The sequence below is a fragment of the Osmerus mordax genome, chromosome 1 (assembly GCF_038355195.1).
Source record: "Osmerus mordax isolate fOsmMor3 chromosome 1, fOsmMor3.pri, whole genome shotgun sequence".
NCBI lineage: Eukaryota > Metazoa > Chordata > Actinopteri > Osmeriformes > Osmeridae > Osmerus > Osmerus mordax.
The window spans coordinates 20,399,883-20,416,508 of NC_090050.1; the positions used below are offsets into that span (position 1 = coordinate 20,399,883).

A 16,626-nucleotide genomic window follows, 5' to 3' on the forward strand; every position below is an offset into this window, starting at 1 on the left:
CTATAGGCCTATTGTGCTTTTTTTTGGTCTGTAAGCCTGTTATCCATTATCTTGCTAATGCCAGTATGTTAAGCATCGCCGTTATGTTCGCCGTGGCTCTCCCTTTCCCCAGGACAGTATCCCGCGGCTCTTCTGTTCAGTCGTCCCTTCTCTCAGTCTCCCTTTCTCTCAGGCTTTCTGTTTCTGCTTAGCGGATTGCCCAGGGGCAGTTGATTCAGGAAAGTGTTTTAATTTGCATGCAAATGATTCCAAAACACAAGCCATTCACGTCGCTAATTATACCACTGTTTAGGCCGGTGACTTGCTGACATCACGCGTGGTCATTAGTATTCGGGGTGGGGGGCGGTGCAAGGGGGGCAGTGTGAGCAGAAGAGAAGCACCTCCGCTATTCAGTCATTGGCGAGCGAGACTCTCTTCCTAGCGCTCCGTGCGGTTACGCACCGAAGGAGTCCCCATGGATCACCATTCTACTCACTAGCTCACGGACGCCAGCCTCTAAAGCGGATTCATTCGTTTGGATAGTACTGTTTGGAGCTTTCGTTTCGAAGTGTTGAAAAGGGAGAATCGTATGCTTGCGCCAAGAGTTGGATTTTCTCAATTCAGAGGTTCCGGTCGTTTACATCCGAGGAGTGGAGTTCAGGGTAGCGGAGGGGACATTATATAGGGAAACAGTTTGCGGCGTCGCCACCAGAGAGTGAGGTAGAGTGGGGTGTTTCGTGGCAAGACTGAGGTGGAGGAACTGTGTAAAGTGTGCAATGAGGAAAGACAGTTTTGAAACTATCAGCACTGAGAGCAGGGGTCTGGACTCCCTCCCTTCTACTTTTTAAGAAGGTAAGCATACATCGCACCTTTTGCTCACTAGCCAAGCTGTGTTTGCACAGCTGAGCAGGATAGCGTCTAAATGTCTGTCTTTGTAGCCTTTTCAGAATTAAATTAAATTATTGATGTCGAATCTTTTTTCCCCCATCTTACATACACCACTCTCAATTAAACCATACTCAAATATTACCCAGGTGACAACTCTAAAATATTTTATTATCATTATTATAAGGATTTAATCATCTCCGAAAAGCGTTCTAATTTAGTTCTCACAAAGTTTGAGTTTACCGTTTAATGCGCTGCGTTTCAGCATAGCCCTCTCTAGACTGCAAAAATCTTGGGCTCTGTCTCAGTTCGTCATCGAAGCGAGCAAAAGCTACTGGACGTTTTTTATCCCCTTTCTCTCCGTGGCGCAGCGGTCAAACCGGCCTGCACTTTTCAGACGGATTATAGTCTTTGTTGTGTTGCCTCTGTTCTGTCCGGCTACGGGATTGATTGAGTCAGTGTAGGTCACTTTGGATTAGCATATGAACGGACTGATTGAGGAATAATGAATAATGTGAGTTCAGCAGCTGGCCCCGAGGGTCGATCTCTGACGAAGAAGTCTGTCGGTCTCAAAATAGTCATTTTACGTCTCTGACAGTAGGCTTACATATGAATTCGCAGATGATTATAAACCAAGGTCAAAAAGATTGCTGCCTTTATATTTTTCCAGTCAATTGTTGTGTTGACTGGGATTCAGATTTAGTTTATCAAAGTAATTTCCTTTCAGATAGACGAATGTTGGAACAAATGCATTATCCCAGTATAATTATTATAACTGTAGGCTACACGGGTGATTTGCTCCGTGGTTGCAGGTCAGTTTCTCACTATTAAAGTCAAGTTTCCTTGGGTACAACTGATGTCTTGAAAGGCAAAACGAACCTGTCTCCTTGGTGACGTATCTAACTACATAGCTCTTACGTTTATTAAACAAGTCAACACTTATAAATAAGTAACATGATCTGCATGAAGCAGTCAGTGCTGAGTAGCATGTCCTTCAGTTAGAGGTTACAGAAATCTCATGTCCTCATTTCTTGGACTGCCCACACTATACGTTTATGCAAGACAGAGTGTGAAGATGTGTTTCTCAATCAGAGAGGAAAATGTATATTTGTCTCATCCACGGAGCGTATAGTGTATAGCTGTGTTATGTTTTAAGTTGGTGTTTGTACTTGTGTGTTATCTGTAGGTGTGTGTGTGTGTGGTGTGTTGGGTTATCTACAGGTGCCTGTGTGTTGCAGGAGCAAGGGGTAGGACAGTGATGTATTACAGCAGATGGTCACAAACCCAATCTGAATCAAGGGTAACATATTGGAAGTAGTTCTCTGTGAGTGCTAGTAAATGTATTTGTTGAGTTCAGTTCTTGTCAGAAAAACTTCCAGTCCTATTTAACTTGTTTAAACCATCCCATATCTGCCCCAAGTCAATGTACAGACTGTAGGGAGACAAAATCACTTTAAAAAAATATAAAAAACAGCTTAATTGAAGGAAAACTCTGTATGAAAACGTTCATCTATCTGAACAAAGGGTAGTCAAAAGGTTTGTTTTTTTAAGTCCTCCTTTTTTCCCTGTACTTCCAAAGAAAACAAGTAAGAAAGAAGAGACTTGGCCAGTGCATTCACCCAGCTGTTGTCAGTCCTCTCCTGTCCTCTGTAGAGCTACCATTTAAAAATCGACCGGCGGACCAGGATGATGCCATGGAAAAGCTGCAGTGGTTCTGGGAGTGAATGGGGGTTGAGGTTTCTTATGAATACCACATCCAGCTCACCAAGGCCAGCCCTGTGTCATTGGGAGCAGATTTTTAGAATAGCAGAGAATAGAAAAGGTTCTGTCGATGTGTCCTAAAGCTGTGCTCTGAACTGTTTTATGGCCTAACTTGATCGGTTATGAAGTGAATCCCAGCTGTGTGAACTCAACCCATTTCAACGTTTTCTAGTATCCTTAGAAGAACTGTTGTCCCAGTTTTTGCATGTGGTAAACAATGGATGCCACGCACAACCAGAGCATGCAAAACCTGCCAGGATTCAAGTCTGGCGTCTTAGTTGTATTGGTTGAAATGTCACTTTTGAACTGGGGCTGTATAGTTGATGGATGTCCTATCAGACTGTGGCTATCTAAACACCACCGTTACCAAGGTAATTGGCAGGAGTGGCACAAGGATAATTAACCCTGTGTGGTAAATGATTGTCTGCTTGGAGCACAGTCACAGGGATTACTGTCCAACCATACCCCCCCCCCCCCCCCCCCTCGAGGAGGCTTCCTCCTCACATCGACCAATGAAAATCCTGCTGTTATGTCCCCCAGGGGAGGGAAGGCCAGTCCGGTTTAGGGAGGAAAACAGTTGACTTCATTCTCTTCTCTTAACCCTGGGGCTTCTTTACGAGGCGTTTGTGATGTACTTGACTTGTATTACCAGAGCCCTCAATCCCTCCTAATTGAAATCATGCAGATGACATGGGGGAACTTGGGCTAGGGTTTCAGTGGGAGAGCCCAGTCTTGTGCTGCATGCGGTAAATCATGAGATCTAGAGGGAAACACAGGCATATCTCTGCCAGTCCTGATGTAGTGAGGCAAGATGTTTCTGTGGTGAATCATTGGCAGACACAGCCATACATCCAGAATGAGAGACCGAGGTGGAGAACAAATGGGAGAGGGAGAGAGAGGATCCGGGGAGAGCTACGGTGATAGAGTAGGAAAGACGGCGGCTCCCCAGATCTCAAGCTCCTGCCCTCTTGCCGTCAAACAACCAAGATTGTGAGAGGTGCCAAGTTGGGCTCTGAAGTTTTTCTGTCCTCTGCACAGGAATGCAGTGCAAAATGCTGTCCAGTAGGGCTGATGTGCTCCAGCAAGCTATTTTTAAATCCCTATCTCTAAGCCTGCTCCCTGTCAGGCAGAATCATCCAGTAACCTGAATGAAAAGAGTGGGAGATGTGTGTATGTGTGCCTGTTCGTTACTTGTTTATTAGGGCTGTTACCACATTCCCCCCCCGAACAGCTCTCCTGCTCTAATGCAGCATGTTGAGTTTTTGTGAGAGAAAGAAACCAGAGAAAGAGAGCAGGTGTCATCTGCTTAATCACACATGCATTAGTAATGATGGAGATGTGCTGTGTTGTAATGAGGAGGCTCGTGGTACAGCCCCAGGCAGTGGAGACGTAGCACTGGGAGGGGTTGTTAAGACCCCCCCCCTCCCCTCCCCTGCCAAGGGCTTGTCAGAAGGTTGATGACTTAGTCTGCAGGAACTGGCTCTCTGCACCCCTTAACACTCCATCAATATTCATAATGCAATATCTTGACGTTTCAGTATTCATGCAGTCTGTTGGCAAGCTTGTACCTTCCAGGAATGCGAGGTTGATTGTCCTTGCTCAAGGGTACTGGAGTTGCAGTTTGCCTAATGTCCGACAGAGTGATGGTGCTCATTCTGGCAGCACTGGTCTGTCCATCAGTCACCGAGCAAATCACAAAGAGGCGACTGAATGAAGAAAAAACTATGGGCATATCATGGGCATATCATTGCATACTTTTTTGAAGGATACGCAGTAGGTGTTGCACCTACATAATTGCACACTAAGCTTTGTAAAGCCTGTCCGAAGCCTCCACTTTGCTACCTGACAGGCATCTGTCTGTGGGGCTAATGGGATTGGCTCCTTGTTTGGGTTGCCTGTGGGCTAGGAAAGGTTAATTGGATGTGACCCACTGGCCACCCGGTGTTTCCCCTGGGTACTGGGTCAAGCGATTTGAAGGACATCAAAGTTATATATACTAGTGGCTTTGTTGTGCTTGCTTGATTATAACACATCAAGTCATAGTGTGTTTAGTTTGTGTGTGTTCCTTTGCTGTCTTTGTCTTCTATGTACTTTCATGTTGAGGAGAACGTTTTTATACATGTGCACTACCAGGGAAGTAACTCAAACTCCCAATCCCTGCTCCCTGAGTAGACACAGATACTGTCCTTTTATGACTGGGTGACTCCTCTTGATTGAAGAGTCGAGGGTTATCCTCTCATAGCATCTGCAAGCGTTTGAAGCAAACCTTGTAAAGGCTGAGGGAGATGTGTGTATTTACTGTACTGCTTTCCATCAATGTCAATAGCTTGGGGCAAATCATTTCCATAACCTGTTTGTCATTATGGTCTCTCACCAATTGCCAAGAGGATCGCGAGGGATAGAGTATCTCTGAGACTCGACTCTCATAGCGAGAGCCACAGCAGGAAGCCTTGACATGTGAACTTCAACCTTTTGAACTGTGGAGGGAGTTTAAATGTCAAATCTTCCTCCTCCTGGCTGTAGAACGCCTCAGAACAAAGACAAGTAGACATCAGAATGTGGCTCATCTAATTATGCCATTAATAAAGTCTAAAATCCACCGTTCGTCATGACAACCTTCAGAGGCCCTTTCTCCAGACGTCATTCACATCTGTCTTCTCTCTGCGTCTTGCAGGAAGATCTGTGTCCATTGTAAGTGTCGTCGCGAGGAGCATGTTGTGACGGCCATGCCTCTGGAGATGGAGAAGACGGTCACCAAGCTGATGTACGACTTCCAGAGGAACTCCACCTCTGACGATGACTCCGGCTGTGCCCTGGAGGAGTACGCCTGGGTGCCTCCCGGACTGAAACCTGAACAGGTACCGGCCTCTCTCGCCCACACACACGAGCACGCTCCCCACACACACACAAGCACGCTCCCCACACACACACGAGCACGCTCCCCACACACACACACAAGCACGCTCCCCACACACACACGAGCACGCTCCCCACACACACACGAGCACGCTCCCCACACACACGAGCACGCTCCCCACACACACACGAGCACGCTCCCCACACACACACAAGCACGCTCCCCACACACACACGAGCACGCTCCACACACACACACGAGCACGCTCCCCACACACACACAAGCACGCTCCCCACACACACACGAGCACGCTCCCCACACACACACAAGCACGCTCCCCACACACACACGAGCACGCTCCCCACACACACACGAGCACGCTCCCCACACACACACGAGCACGCTCCCCACACACACACGAGCACGCTCCCCACACACACACAAGCACGCTCCCCACACACACACAAGCACGGCCACCACACACACACAAGCACGCTCACTTGTTACGTGTTAGGTTATGTGGAAAGGAGAATAGTCCCAGTCGTTGAATTACTTTCTCATTCATTCTGCTTGCAAAATGTTTACTGAATCATTCATTCCTTTTTACTGGCCCTACGAAGCTGAGCTCTACACAAACACATCAAATGGACCGTGCTCTTTTACCATAACCATTTATAAGACTCCAGTGGACTGTAGGTGTGCATATGTGAGCGTGTTCTTTATTGGACTGTGAAGCTTTTTATAGACGGGAGTTTCATTTTCTTGATGAACTGACAGCAAGCCTTATTGCCTGGGCAATGAGGTGGTCAATACACCGTTAGCCTGGACCCGTTTTGGGTTGCCCCCAAGCTGAGCACAGCCATTTGTCATTCCCCAAGGGTCACATGTGACCTCCAGTCAATTACCATTCCGTCTGCAAGGCAGCGCTGCACATGGCTGGTGGGCTGGGGAGGGTTAGGGGCTGGCAAAGGGATTGTGTATTGGATAGCAAAAGCTGAAACCTTTCACCTACATACATGTACAGGAGTTATTATATATACAAGAGTATATTTCAGCTTAGTTTCCTAAATTACATGACATTTGAGAATTGTATTTTTAGTTATCTGTTTTTAATTCTAATTTTCGCGTAGCTGTTGATCTCCTCCCAACCGGGTCTGCTAGTTTGTGGAGCCGGGTGTGTTGTTTGACCTCTGAGAGGGGCGGAAGGCGTCCCATTGAGGGGGTTTTCATCACCCAGCCCTGTGCCGCCACAGAGAGAGAGGGTGAATACTAGATAATCTCCTGGATCTGAGCAGTGGGTTTAGATTTCTCCACAGGGACCGCGTCTCACTGCTCTGTGCAGACCAGCCTGCTATTCACTCTCTACTGGTGTCAAGTCACCATGTTGTAACTGTAGATGTTTTGCCTAAGCCTGTTGACGCTATTCAATCCGATATGGTTTCCAGATTTTGGGGGTAAGTCGTATATAGGCATATATGAGAGCTCTGGCTGTATGTGAGGCTGTACAAACCACACCAAACTCTGCAAAATGTTTGCATACTGAATTATAGACTTCACATTACATATGTGATTTGTTCCATTCATCATTGCTCATTCCTGAAACACAGATTTTTATCAAAGGAAGATCTGAGGTTGCTGACTCTCTTATCCGGCCGTCACTGAGCGGGCTGGAGACATTTTGGGCTCAGGCTCAGGATGCTCCAGCCAATCCACACCCTCTCTGGATGTAAGACCTAATAAAATGTCAGGAAGTTGCCAGGAAACCGCGCGTAGAAGCCAAATATGTTCCTAAGCAGCCGTTGCTGATGTATCTCTGTTGCTGCTGGAGCCTGATGTTCCACCTATTGCCACAGGAGACGGCTCCTCTACATGCCAGGAACCTCAGAAAGCTTTGAGATTCCTTGGCCAAGAACTAGTAGACCTATTCCACACTCACTTCAGGTTGCATTTCATCTAGTGTGCACTGTAAATGTATAGGCAACCATGGCTCCCTGTCTTATCCTGACATTGTTAAAATTAAGATAATTTTTTTTACCTGGCATGTCCTACTCTTCCATGTTGCTAATAGTGTGTTTCTGGAGTGTGGTATGTCCAATAAACACTTGAGCTTGTTGGTACAGTTTGTCAGGGCTGGTTACTGGGGAAAGTCTTGTGTCTGTCAGGCCTGCCAGTGAGCAGAGATGAAAACCAGCTGTGAAGGGGTTCCTACCCCTGTCACTGTCCCACTCGAACACAAAGCCTTACAATTTCCAGTGCCTGTAAAACATGTCTCTCTGTAGATCTGTCTGTTTGGTGTGCTTTTTGATTACAGTTATTATCATACCTGTTCATCCTGATGGGGGTTGGTGTGTGTGTGTGTGTGTGTGTGTGTGTGTGTGTGTGTGTGTGTGTGTGTGTGTGTGTGTGTGTGTGTGTGTGTGTGTGTGTGTGTGTGTGTGTGTGTGTGTGTGTGTGTTGTGTGCATCTTTCTGTGTGTGTGTGTGTGTGTGTCTCCTGATTTATCAGTTCTTGACCATGGTTGACTTGTCATAAAGTATGCAGGGCTCCCAAAGCGATTTTATTCCTCATCTTTGGCCAACACCAGTGAAGCCAACAGTAAGCTGGCCAGGGAGCCGTCACACAGAGGAAGCACATCCCGCCATGAACAAGCTGATCATTTGATTTATAAAAACCACAGACAATAACCAGATGTCTCAGATAGGAAGCATACTGCAAACCTTATTTTACTTAAGGTAACAGAACCATCAACCTGGCAATTACGATGTAGCCGATGGGCCGGAAATCTATCTGTCCTTCCAGTCAGTACACGCTGAGGCATTTCTTCGCTACGTTAGTGTATCCATGTTGTCTGTGTGCCATATCGTGTGTAGGCCTACCGCACCCTAAGACAAGATCCATTTATTTGATAGGCTATTGAAATAGGCCCGCCTGTGGCCTCTTGGTCAGCAGATAGGCTCAATAGGTCGAGGCTAGGTCACTGTGACGTATGCATCAAAGTACTGTAAGATTTATTAGAGAACTGCCGGCTGTGTAGCCAAGCGCATTTTCTCAAGAGCAACTACACAGGTTCCAATGACGACACAGCTATTTCATGATTGGCTAGACTCACACACAACAACTTTGACGCGTGTTTTGTATTCTGACACCTTCAGTTTCGCCAATGGTCAAATCCGGACCAAACCGTACAAGTATTTGCATAGTATTGACAGACTGCGATAGCCTACTATTGTTGAAGAAAGTGTTTTAGTCCACCTCTTCACTAACGGAAAGACAAAGTTTAGTTGAGTTCTGGTTGTATTATCAATCTGCAGATTGGAGAGAGAGTTTAACAGCCCAATACAGAAAATGACAAATTTCAGTGCACTGGTTCGTGCAAGTTCTAATGCGAAAACAATTACATTTGCGACCATGCAGTTCATCAACGATAAAGTAAGCAAACAGCGCTTGATCAGCCATGACTGACGTCAACGCAGCAAACCACGAGAACCAGGAATGTCCGGCTGTACGGAGCCGTTTTTAACTCCTCCCCGAGGAGTTGCAAGCGGCAACTCTCGCCGGTCGTTTCATGCAGCCGCAGCCAATGCCGAACACACCTAGTGATTGACTCTTTCTCATCTTGCTCTACTCTGTTATTGTCTCCCTCCTTCACATGACCCCCCCACCCCTTGCTAGCTCTGTAGCGGTCTGTTGTCTGCACAGTCCCTCCTAAATCTTCCAGCCGTCATAGTTCTGGCCTCCATAGTCCTCTGTGAGCGCTGGCCCTCTTCACGTTGTGCTCCCTGTTCACTGGAATACAGACACCGCCATAAATATCACCCCAATGACATTCATTGTTGGTTGCCATTGCGTGAGGACTGTAGAATGTCATTTCAAATAGCGGTAGTGACATGAATCCTCTAGCCGACACACACGTTTAATTACTGTATGTATCTGCATGTGTGTGTGTGTGTGTGTGTGTGTGATGGGAAGGAGTTAATGCATCCATGTCAACATGCTGAGAGGGAGGGAGGGTAAGAGAGGCCAGGCTCCATTAAGTCTAAATCGGACGGGCCATAAATCAAAGTGATTGTAAATGTGTGTGTGTTGCAGTGTGTCCTGTGTGTGTGTGGGTGGGTAGGAGAGTTGCAGACATACATTGTCATGCTCTACATCTACAATGTTGTGTGTGTGAGTGTTTGGATGAGATGGTTCTATGCTTGTGTCCTCTATACTCTTGTACTAACCCCCCCCCCTCCATCTCTCTGTCTTGCCTCGGGGGAATGTCCCTGTACTTACTGTAAGTCGCTCTGGATAAGAGCGTCTGCTAAATGACTAAATGTAAATGTAAATCTCTTCAGGTGCATCAGTACTACAGCTCCCTGCCCGAGGACAAGGTGCCCTATGTGAACAGTCCAGGAGAGAAGCACCGCATCAAGCAGCTGCTCCACCAGCTGCCCCCCCACGACAATGAGGTGAGCCCCCGGGAACCCCGGACCCCTCACAGATAAGGGGACACAGATAGGGGAGGTGGAGGTTACAGGAGGGACATCACTCCATCGTCTGCATGTGTTTACAGGCTAGTCTGGAGGAACGTAAACACTGCTGGAGGTCATGTGTTGTAATGTGTGTGTGTGTTCAGGTGCGTTACTGTAACACTCTGGATGATGAGGAGAAGAGGGAGCTCAAGCTCTTCAGTAACCAGCGCAAACGGGAGAATCTGGGCCGGGGCAACGTGAGACCCTTCCCTGTGACGATGACTGGAGCCATCTGTGAACAGGTACAGACACCCTCAAGCTTTCTCAGCTTCGCAGGGTGAGAAAGGAACACGTACACACCACACACAACACACCACACACACACACACCACAAACGCACACACACACCACGCAGACTGTTTCTGTCCACCTGTCCTGCTGCTTTGCATCATCTCCTTAACGTACAAGACAATCCTTTCTTCTTATTGCTATGTTTTGAGACATTCACATTGAAACTGACCTTTTTTCAGTAAGAATTTAATATTAGATGTGAACACTTAGTCTACCCTTCTAAAAGATATGCTCTGAAAAAGTGTAAGTGTACCCCAAGACCAAGTGTTCTATCAAAGATTCATCACCTTGTGGATGTTCTCTTGGCCTGGTATGATTGTATTATACGGTGTGGTAGTGTTCACACAGTTCCACACTCCTCAACCCCCCCGCCACTGATTTACTGGAGCCCTGAGAGGCCCGGACCACCAGCATTATGTCTGTGTCGCTTGCGTGTGTACCTGCTTTATGTCCTATGTTTCTCATTCGCTCAGCACATAGCTCATCAAATACACACGCACGTACAACACGCACACAAACACACACTTCCAGTGTGTGAAGGAGCAGATTGTTCTGAGACTGTGTATTGATTTAATCCCAACCCCCCACTGACCTCTATGCATCCATGAGGCAGTTAGATAACCTGATTGTAACTCTCTCGCCCCCTCTCCCTTTCTCTCCCCTCCCAACCCTTTCAATCCCCCCTTCACTTCTTGACCTCTTCCTCTCTGTCATTCTCTCATTCATCCTCTTTCCTCCACCTCTCACCGTCTTCCACGCCCTTCCTCCCTGCCTGTCTCTCTACTGTCTGACTCCCCCTCCCTCATCCACCACTCTCTCCGTCTCCATCTCTCCCCCTCCCTCCCTCCCTCCCTCTCTCTCCCCCTCCCTACCTCCTCCCTCTCTCGTGTTTCTGCTGCCCTGCTCTCCTGTCAGTGTGGAGGACAGATCGACGGCGGGGACATTGCGGTGTTTGCGTCGCGGGCGGGTCACGGTGTGTGCTGGCACCCTGGCTGCTTCGTGTGCAGCATGTGTGACGAGCTCCTGGTGGATCTCATCTACTTCTACCAGGAGGGCAAGATCTACTGTGGCAGACACCACGCAGAGAGGCTCAAACCTCGCTGTACGGCCTGCGACGAGGTACGGCTGCTTCACACACACACACACACACACACAGGCCCAGCTAGAGTCACCTGTGGTAAACTCCCAGCTTGGCTAAATACAGTGGCTAAAACATGGGAATAATTAAGAGGAAGCCATGCAGAATTCATGGACCCACCCCATCAACACATGAACATTGATGACAGGCAGGATGAGGTAATACAGTAGTCGTATTATGGGAGAGTGGGGGGAGGTGGATCAGGGAATACCAGCTACCTGGCCTTGGAGCCTTTGTCCTGTCAGTTCTTGTAATTGGCTTGGAGCAAAGAGGGTGGTGGGGGGGGGGGGGAACTTTCCAAGAATACTCGCCTTGATAAATGATACCTTCATCATCCCTCACTCCTCTTATCCCCCCTCCTTCTTTCTAGATCATATTTGCGGATGAGTGCACCGAGGCAGAAGGACGCCACTGGCACATGAAGCACTTCTGCTGTTTCGAGTGTGAGACGGTCTTGGGCGGCCAGCGTTACATCATGAAGGAGGGCCGGCCCTACTGCTGCTCCTGCTTCGAGTCCCTCTACGCCGAGTACTGCGACTCCTGTGGCGAGCACATCGGTAGGCCCCCGCCAGCACGCCATTCATCACCGCCACAGCAGACGGCGAAGGAACGCCAGCGCCACGCGCTAGCATCGACACACGCACATATACAAGATGAATGAGGGTCTGGTTTCAGCTGCAAGACCAGAGTAGCGCTGGGAGAGAGTGGTGGAATGACCTGGTTTAAGCTCAGAGTTAGACGTGAGAGGAGAGTCTGCAGGTGACCTGGTTTTGCTTCAGCGTTTCAGCATGGCATGGCGTGATGTCATGCACAGAGGTAGCCTAGCGTTAAGACACCCGTGGGCAAGGACAGGCTGAAACATGGGCTCCATTGTACACGGTTACTCCATGGACCAGCCATAAACCCAACACACAGCACAAACCTACCCTTAAACTTATTCCATTTCGATTCCAGGCAAGGCCTGAAATCGAACCGGCAACCTTCTGATTAATAGCCCGATTCCCTAACCGCTCAGCCATCTGACTGTTTACTGTATGTTATTGTACCTTCTCCAATATGGATGGAAACGCTGGAAAGTGAACACATGGTCACGTTGACAGACCCAATGTCTGTGTGAGAGGGAGGGCCGAGTGTGTGAGCCCTGGGTGAAGCCAGCAGCACATTCTTCTTCTGGCCCCATGCCACCATGAAGCCTTCCTGTCAGACCCACGCTGCCCTCTCTTTGTCAGGATCCCCAGCTGGGATCTGGCATGTCCCTCGCTACAAATTTGCTCTGTAATTATTTCTCAGACAGGATACAAAAAGTATTTGGGTGAAACTGATTATAATTTGAAACCATCAGAAAACATGTTGAAACCAGATGGTAACCATTAGCGACGGGCCCTTTTCTTCCAGCAACTCTAAACATACTTAGAATGCAATGTGTTTATATAACACTAGGAATTCCAGTTAATGAGTTTGCCTCTAAACTCTAGGTTTAAGTGTCGTAGCCTACGGGTTTGTTCACCTCTCTCTTGTCAAAGAAAGGCTATTAACTGGAAACGGCTATTAATGAAGAAAATCCCGTTTATAATTATTGCATGCTGTCAGACAAGCAACACTACAAACAGGAAGTGAATGGACCTCTCATTTAGACCGGATTTGGTAGCTACTGTTGTACTGACCCACATGTCCTCCCTCCTACAGGCATTGACCAGGGTCAGATGACGTATGACGGCCAGCACTGGCACGCCACCGAGGGCTGCTTCTGCTGCGCCCGCTGTAAGCGCTCTCTACTGGGGCGGCCCTTCCTGCCTAAGCAGGGCCAGATCTTCTGCTCGCGCTCCTGCAGCCTGGGGGAGGAGCCCAACGGGTCGGACTCCTCCGACTCCGCCTTCCAGAGCGCCCGCTCAACCAGGGAGTCCCGTCGGAGTTTGAAGGCTGGGAAGGCAGGAGGAGGACGTGGCAGGTTCTCTGGAGAGGTGGATCCTCTCTCCCTGCAGATGGACCTGCTCAGTCTGTCCAGCCAGACGCCCAGCCTGACCCGCGAGCCTCCCTCCTGGCAGAACCAGATACAGGGGGGGGAGGGCTACCCCTACGAGGGGCGACCAGACACCACCGCCAACCCCACCCCGCTCCAGCTGCTCAGCCAATGTAACATCAGGACTGCATATAACTCCGCCTCCTCCGGCCAGGGCAGCCAACAAGACCACAGGGCCAAGGAGAGAGGCGTCACCAAGAGACCACCTATCTCCGCCCTGAAGGGCCAGTCTCTGAACGAGAACTGGTTTCACCAAGGTCCAGAGGACTATTACCAGGCCAAGCTGAAGCCCCAGCAGAGCTTTAGTGAGGCTCCCCACAGCGCACAGCAGCATAACGGCTTCTCCGACAAGCGCTCCATTAGTCTGCACGGGTTCCAGAGGGAGAGGGAGGTGGTGGCTCCGCAGTTGGGGCGGAGCAGGAACCCGATCAATGCACTTAGCTTCACGGAGCAGCTCACCCCTCTGGAGCAGACACCCCGAGGCTCCATGGAGTCCCTGGCCCTGTCCAACGCCACAGGTACCTGCACTAGGCCACACGCACCCTCCCCAGGACAGAGCAGGGCAAGCAAAGATGCCTTCTATTCTGGGGGTCCTCTTTAGCCCAGTGTATTCATGCATAAGTGCAAACTGCAGACATTTCACTTTGCTGTGCTAAATGTTAGGCCTTCCGTGATTGATTCGCTCTAATCTACCTTCTTTCTTTCTCCCTATTTTTTCTTCTTCTCGCTCTCTCTCTCTCTCCAGGAAACTCTGCAGATGGAGGAGGCCGACGGCAGGAGCACCTCTCTCGTTTCTCCATGCCCGACCTGAGCAAAGACTCTGGCATGAACGTGTCGGAGAAGAGCAACATGGGCACGCTCAACTCCTCCGTCCATTTCCGCAGCTCCGAGTCACTGCGTAGTCTGACCTCCGGCCAGCCCTACCTGGAGATGGAGCCCCCTATGCCCCCCCAGTACCCCCTGCAGTACTGCGAGTCCCCTGGCAGGGGCGTGGGCCGTCTGCCCCCGGGCTTCACCTACCAGGAGGAGGACCGCGTCAGTCTGGTGAGCAGCGCCAACGCCGCCCGCCTGCCGCCCATCAGCGAGCGGACACGCAGACGAGGAGGAGGGGGTGTGGCCACGGACATGGACGCCCCCGAGGACACGCCCCAGCGCCGACGACATCACCACCACCACCGCTCCCGGAGGTCCAGACGCTCCCGCTCGGAGAACGCCCTCCATCTGGCGGCGGAGCGCAGGGAGAGACCCCAGGAGAGACCCCAGCTGCGTTTCCGCGAGGACTACGACCAGTTCCCCCCTCCCAGGGGCTCCAGGGAGCCGTTTGGGGGCGGAGGGAGGCGGTACCAGCCCCAGCAGTTCAGGCCGTGCCCTCGCACGACCTCCGACCTCACCCTGCAGAACCCGATGGCCAACCGGCGCCTGGGGCCCTACTCCTGGGACGACTACGACGACGAGGACGAGTGGTGCTCCACCTGCTCATCCTCCTCAGAGTCGGAGGACGAGGGCTACTTCCTGGGTGAGCCCATCCCCAGGCCGGTGCAGCTGCGCTACCTCAGCAGCCAGGAGCTCATCCACAAGTACGCCTCCACCGGAGTGGGGGGGCCTCACCAGCTCAGTGGCCGAGGGGGGCAGCTCCACACCCGCAAACGCAGGAAAAGCAAAAACTGCATTATTTCTTAACACCGGCCCCTTCTGCCTGAATGTTGACCAGTTAACACCCGGGTACACACTAAAGGTGTGTTTTCAGGACCGGACACAGCCACCTCTAGGATGTTGTTGAGTGTTTACTGTTGTGCGGTTAACCGTGTGTGATGATGCAGTTGGGTAAACAGTTGGCGGCGCAAAAGTTTCGCATGTTTATCCTCTTAATATTTCTGATGTGTGTTCATGCTATTTCTCGGACTCTCACACATGTGCTTTTTAATAAACCATCATGTTATTCCCAGCAGTTATGATAATGCCATTTCCATTCAGCTACAGTCAGTAAGGTACAGACAGTCTAGTTATGGTCCAGCTTTTTTCATGCAATGTGATTTGAAGAGACAGTAAATCAGTTTATGATGTGTACATAGGTAAGTGAATATATAAATTCTCTTAAGTTAAGTTATGTAAATAGTATTGTAAATGAGGTCCCACATATTTTTATATTTTGTATGGATAGAATCATTTATGTATTAAATATCTATAATGTAGAAATAGACAAATGCATGCATGCTTATTTGATGATCTGGTTCTGCGTTGGAATAAAGGAGTAAATGTGAGTGCCAAGTTCTGTTTCTTTCAGGAGAGCCTGGTGTTTGTTAACGATTCTCCACACTGAACAATCACCTTCTGCTCTGTGTGAGTGAAACTGTTGATAAGTCACACCTCATTACCTGGCATATCCCAATACTAATGGAAGCATTGATAGTCACTATGTGATGATAATGTATACTTGGCTGCCGTAATGTGTTGGCAGAGAGATTTTTATTCTTGTTCTAAGCCCCAGTAAGATATGTATTTGCTGATGAAGGTGTAGGGATTAACACTTGAATCATATGCTGGCAAATTAGTAAATATACTAATTAATATTCATTCTGATGAAACTACTATTGCCCCTTTGGTCATTTTATTCTCAGGAAGTAAGACTTTCTCATATTAGCTATCTTACATTTACATGTATCTTGCACATTATTTCATACCCAAAGTGTTTGGATTTACACTTATTCCACTTGTTTCTTAGACCTTTAGCACTGGACAAAAGACAAATGTTGAGCCACACTCTAAATTGGATTCCCTTTTAGGTCCATGTGGTCAACGGATTACTGTAGGACCACATCCCTTAATCTGTGAATGTACACACACACCTCTGCTCCACTTTTGAAACCTAGGTACTTAGCCTCAGTCTCTTGATTAAAGGCGATGGGGCACTAATGCTGTTGACATGATGGCCACATTAGCGGCTTTAAAGGAGCCTTCGTTGGAAGACATTATGCTCCAGCCTCTCTATATACTTTGCGGTGGACAAATAACTTTGAGGGAGGGAGGGATTTGTCATTTTGTCTGCTGTGTTATGACAAAAAACAGCTGCACAAACATGTGAGACACATTAGGGCTGTCCTCTGATGACTTGGCCTGGATTCTGCCGTAATCTCGCTTTCTCCAGCCCTGCAGACCCCTGTGATGTCCACCCAGCTGACGT

The 16,626-nt window shown here is 48.9% G+C and overlaps 1 protein-coding gene across 1 annotated transcript; it reads left to right on the top strand.

Annotated features, from left to right (window-relative positions):
• Positions 1-436: 436 nt before the first annotated feature.
• Positions 437-15,700, top strand: prickle2b (prickle homolog 2b). Its single transcript, XM_067244457.1, has 8 exons — positions 437-831; positions 5,300-5,483; positions 9,820-9,933; positions 10,101-10,238; positions 11,203-11,406; positions 11,796-11,982; positions 13,112-13,963; positions 14,191-15,700. Exons 2-8 carry the CDS (start codon positions 5,352-5,354, stop codon positions 15,123-15,125), a joined length of 2,562 nt encoding a protein of 853 aa, XP_067100558.1. The 5' UTR covers positions 437-831; positions 5,300-5,351; the 3' UTR covers positions 15,126-15,700.
• The last annotated feature ends 926 nt before the right edge of the window (positions 15,701-16,626 follow it).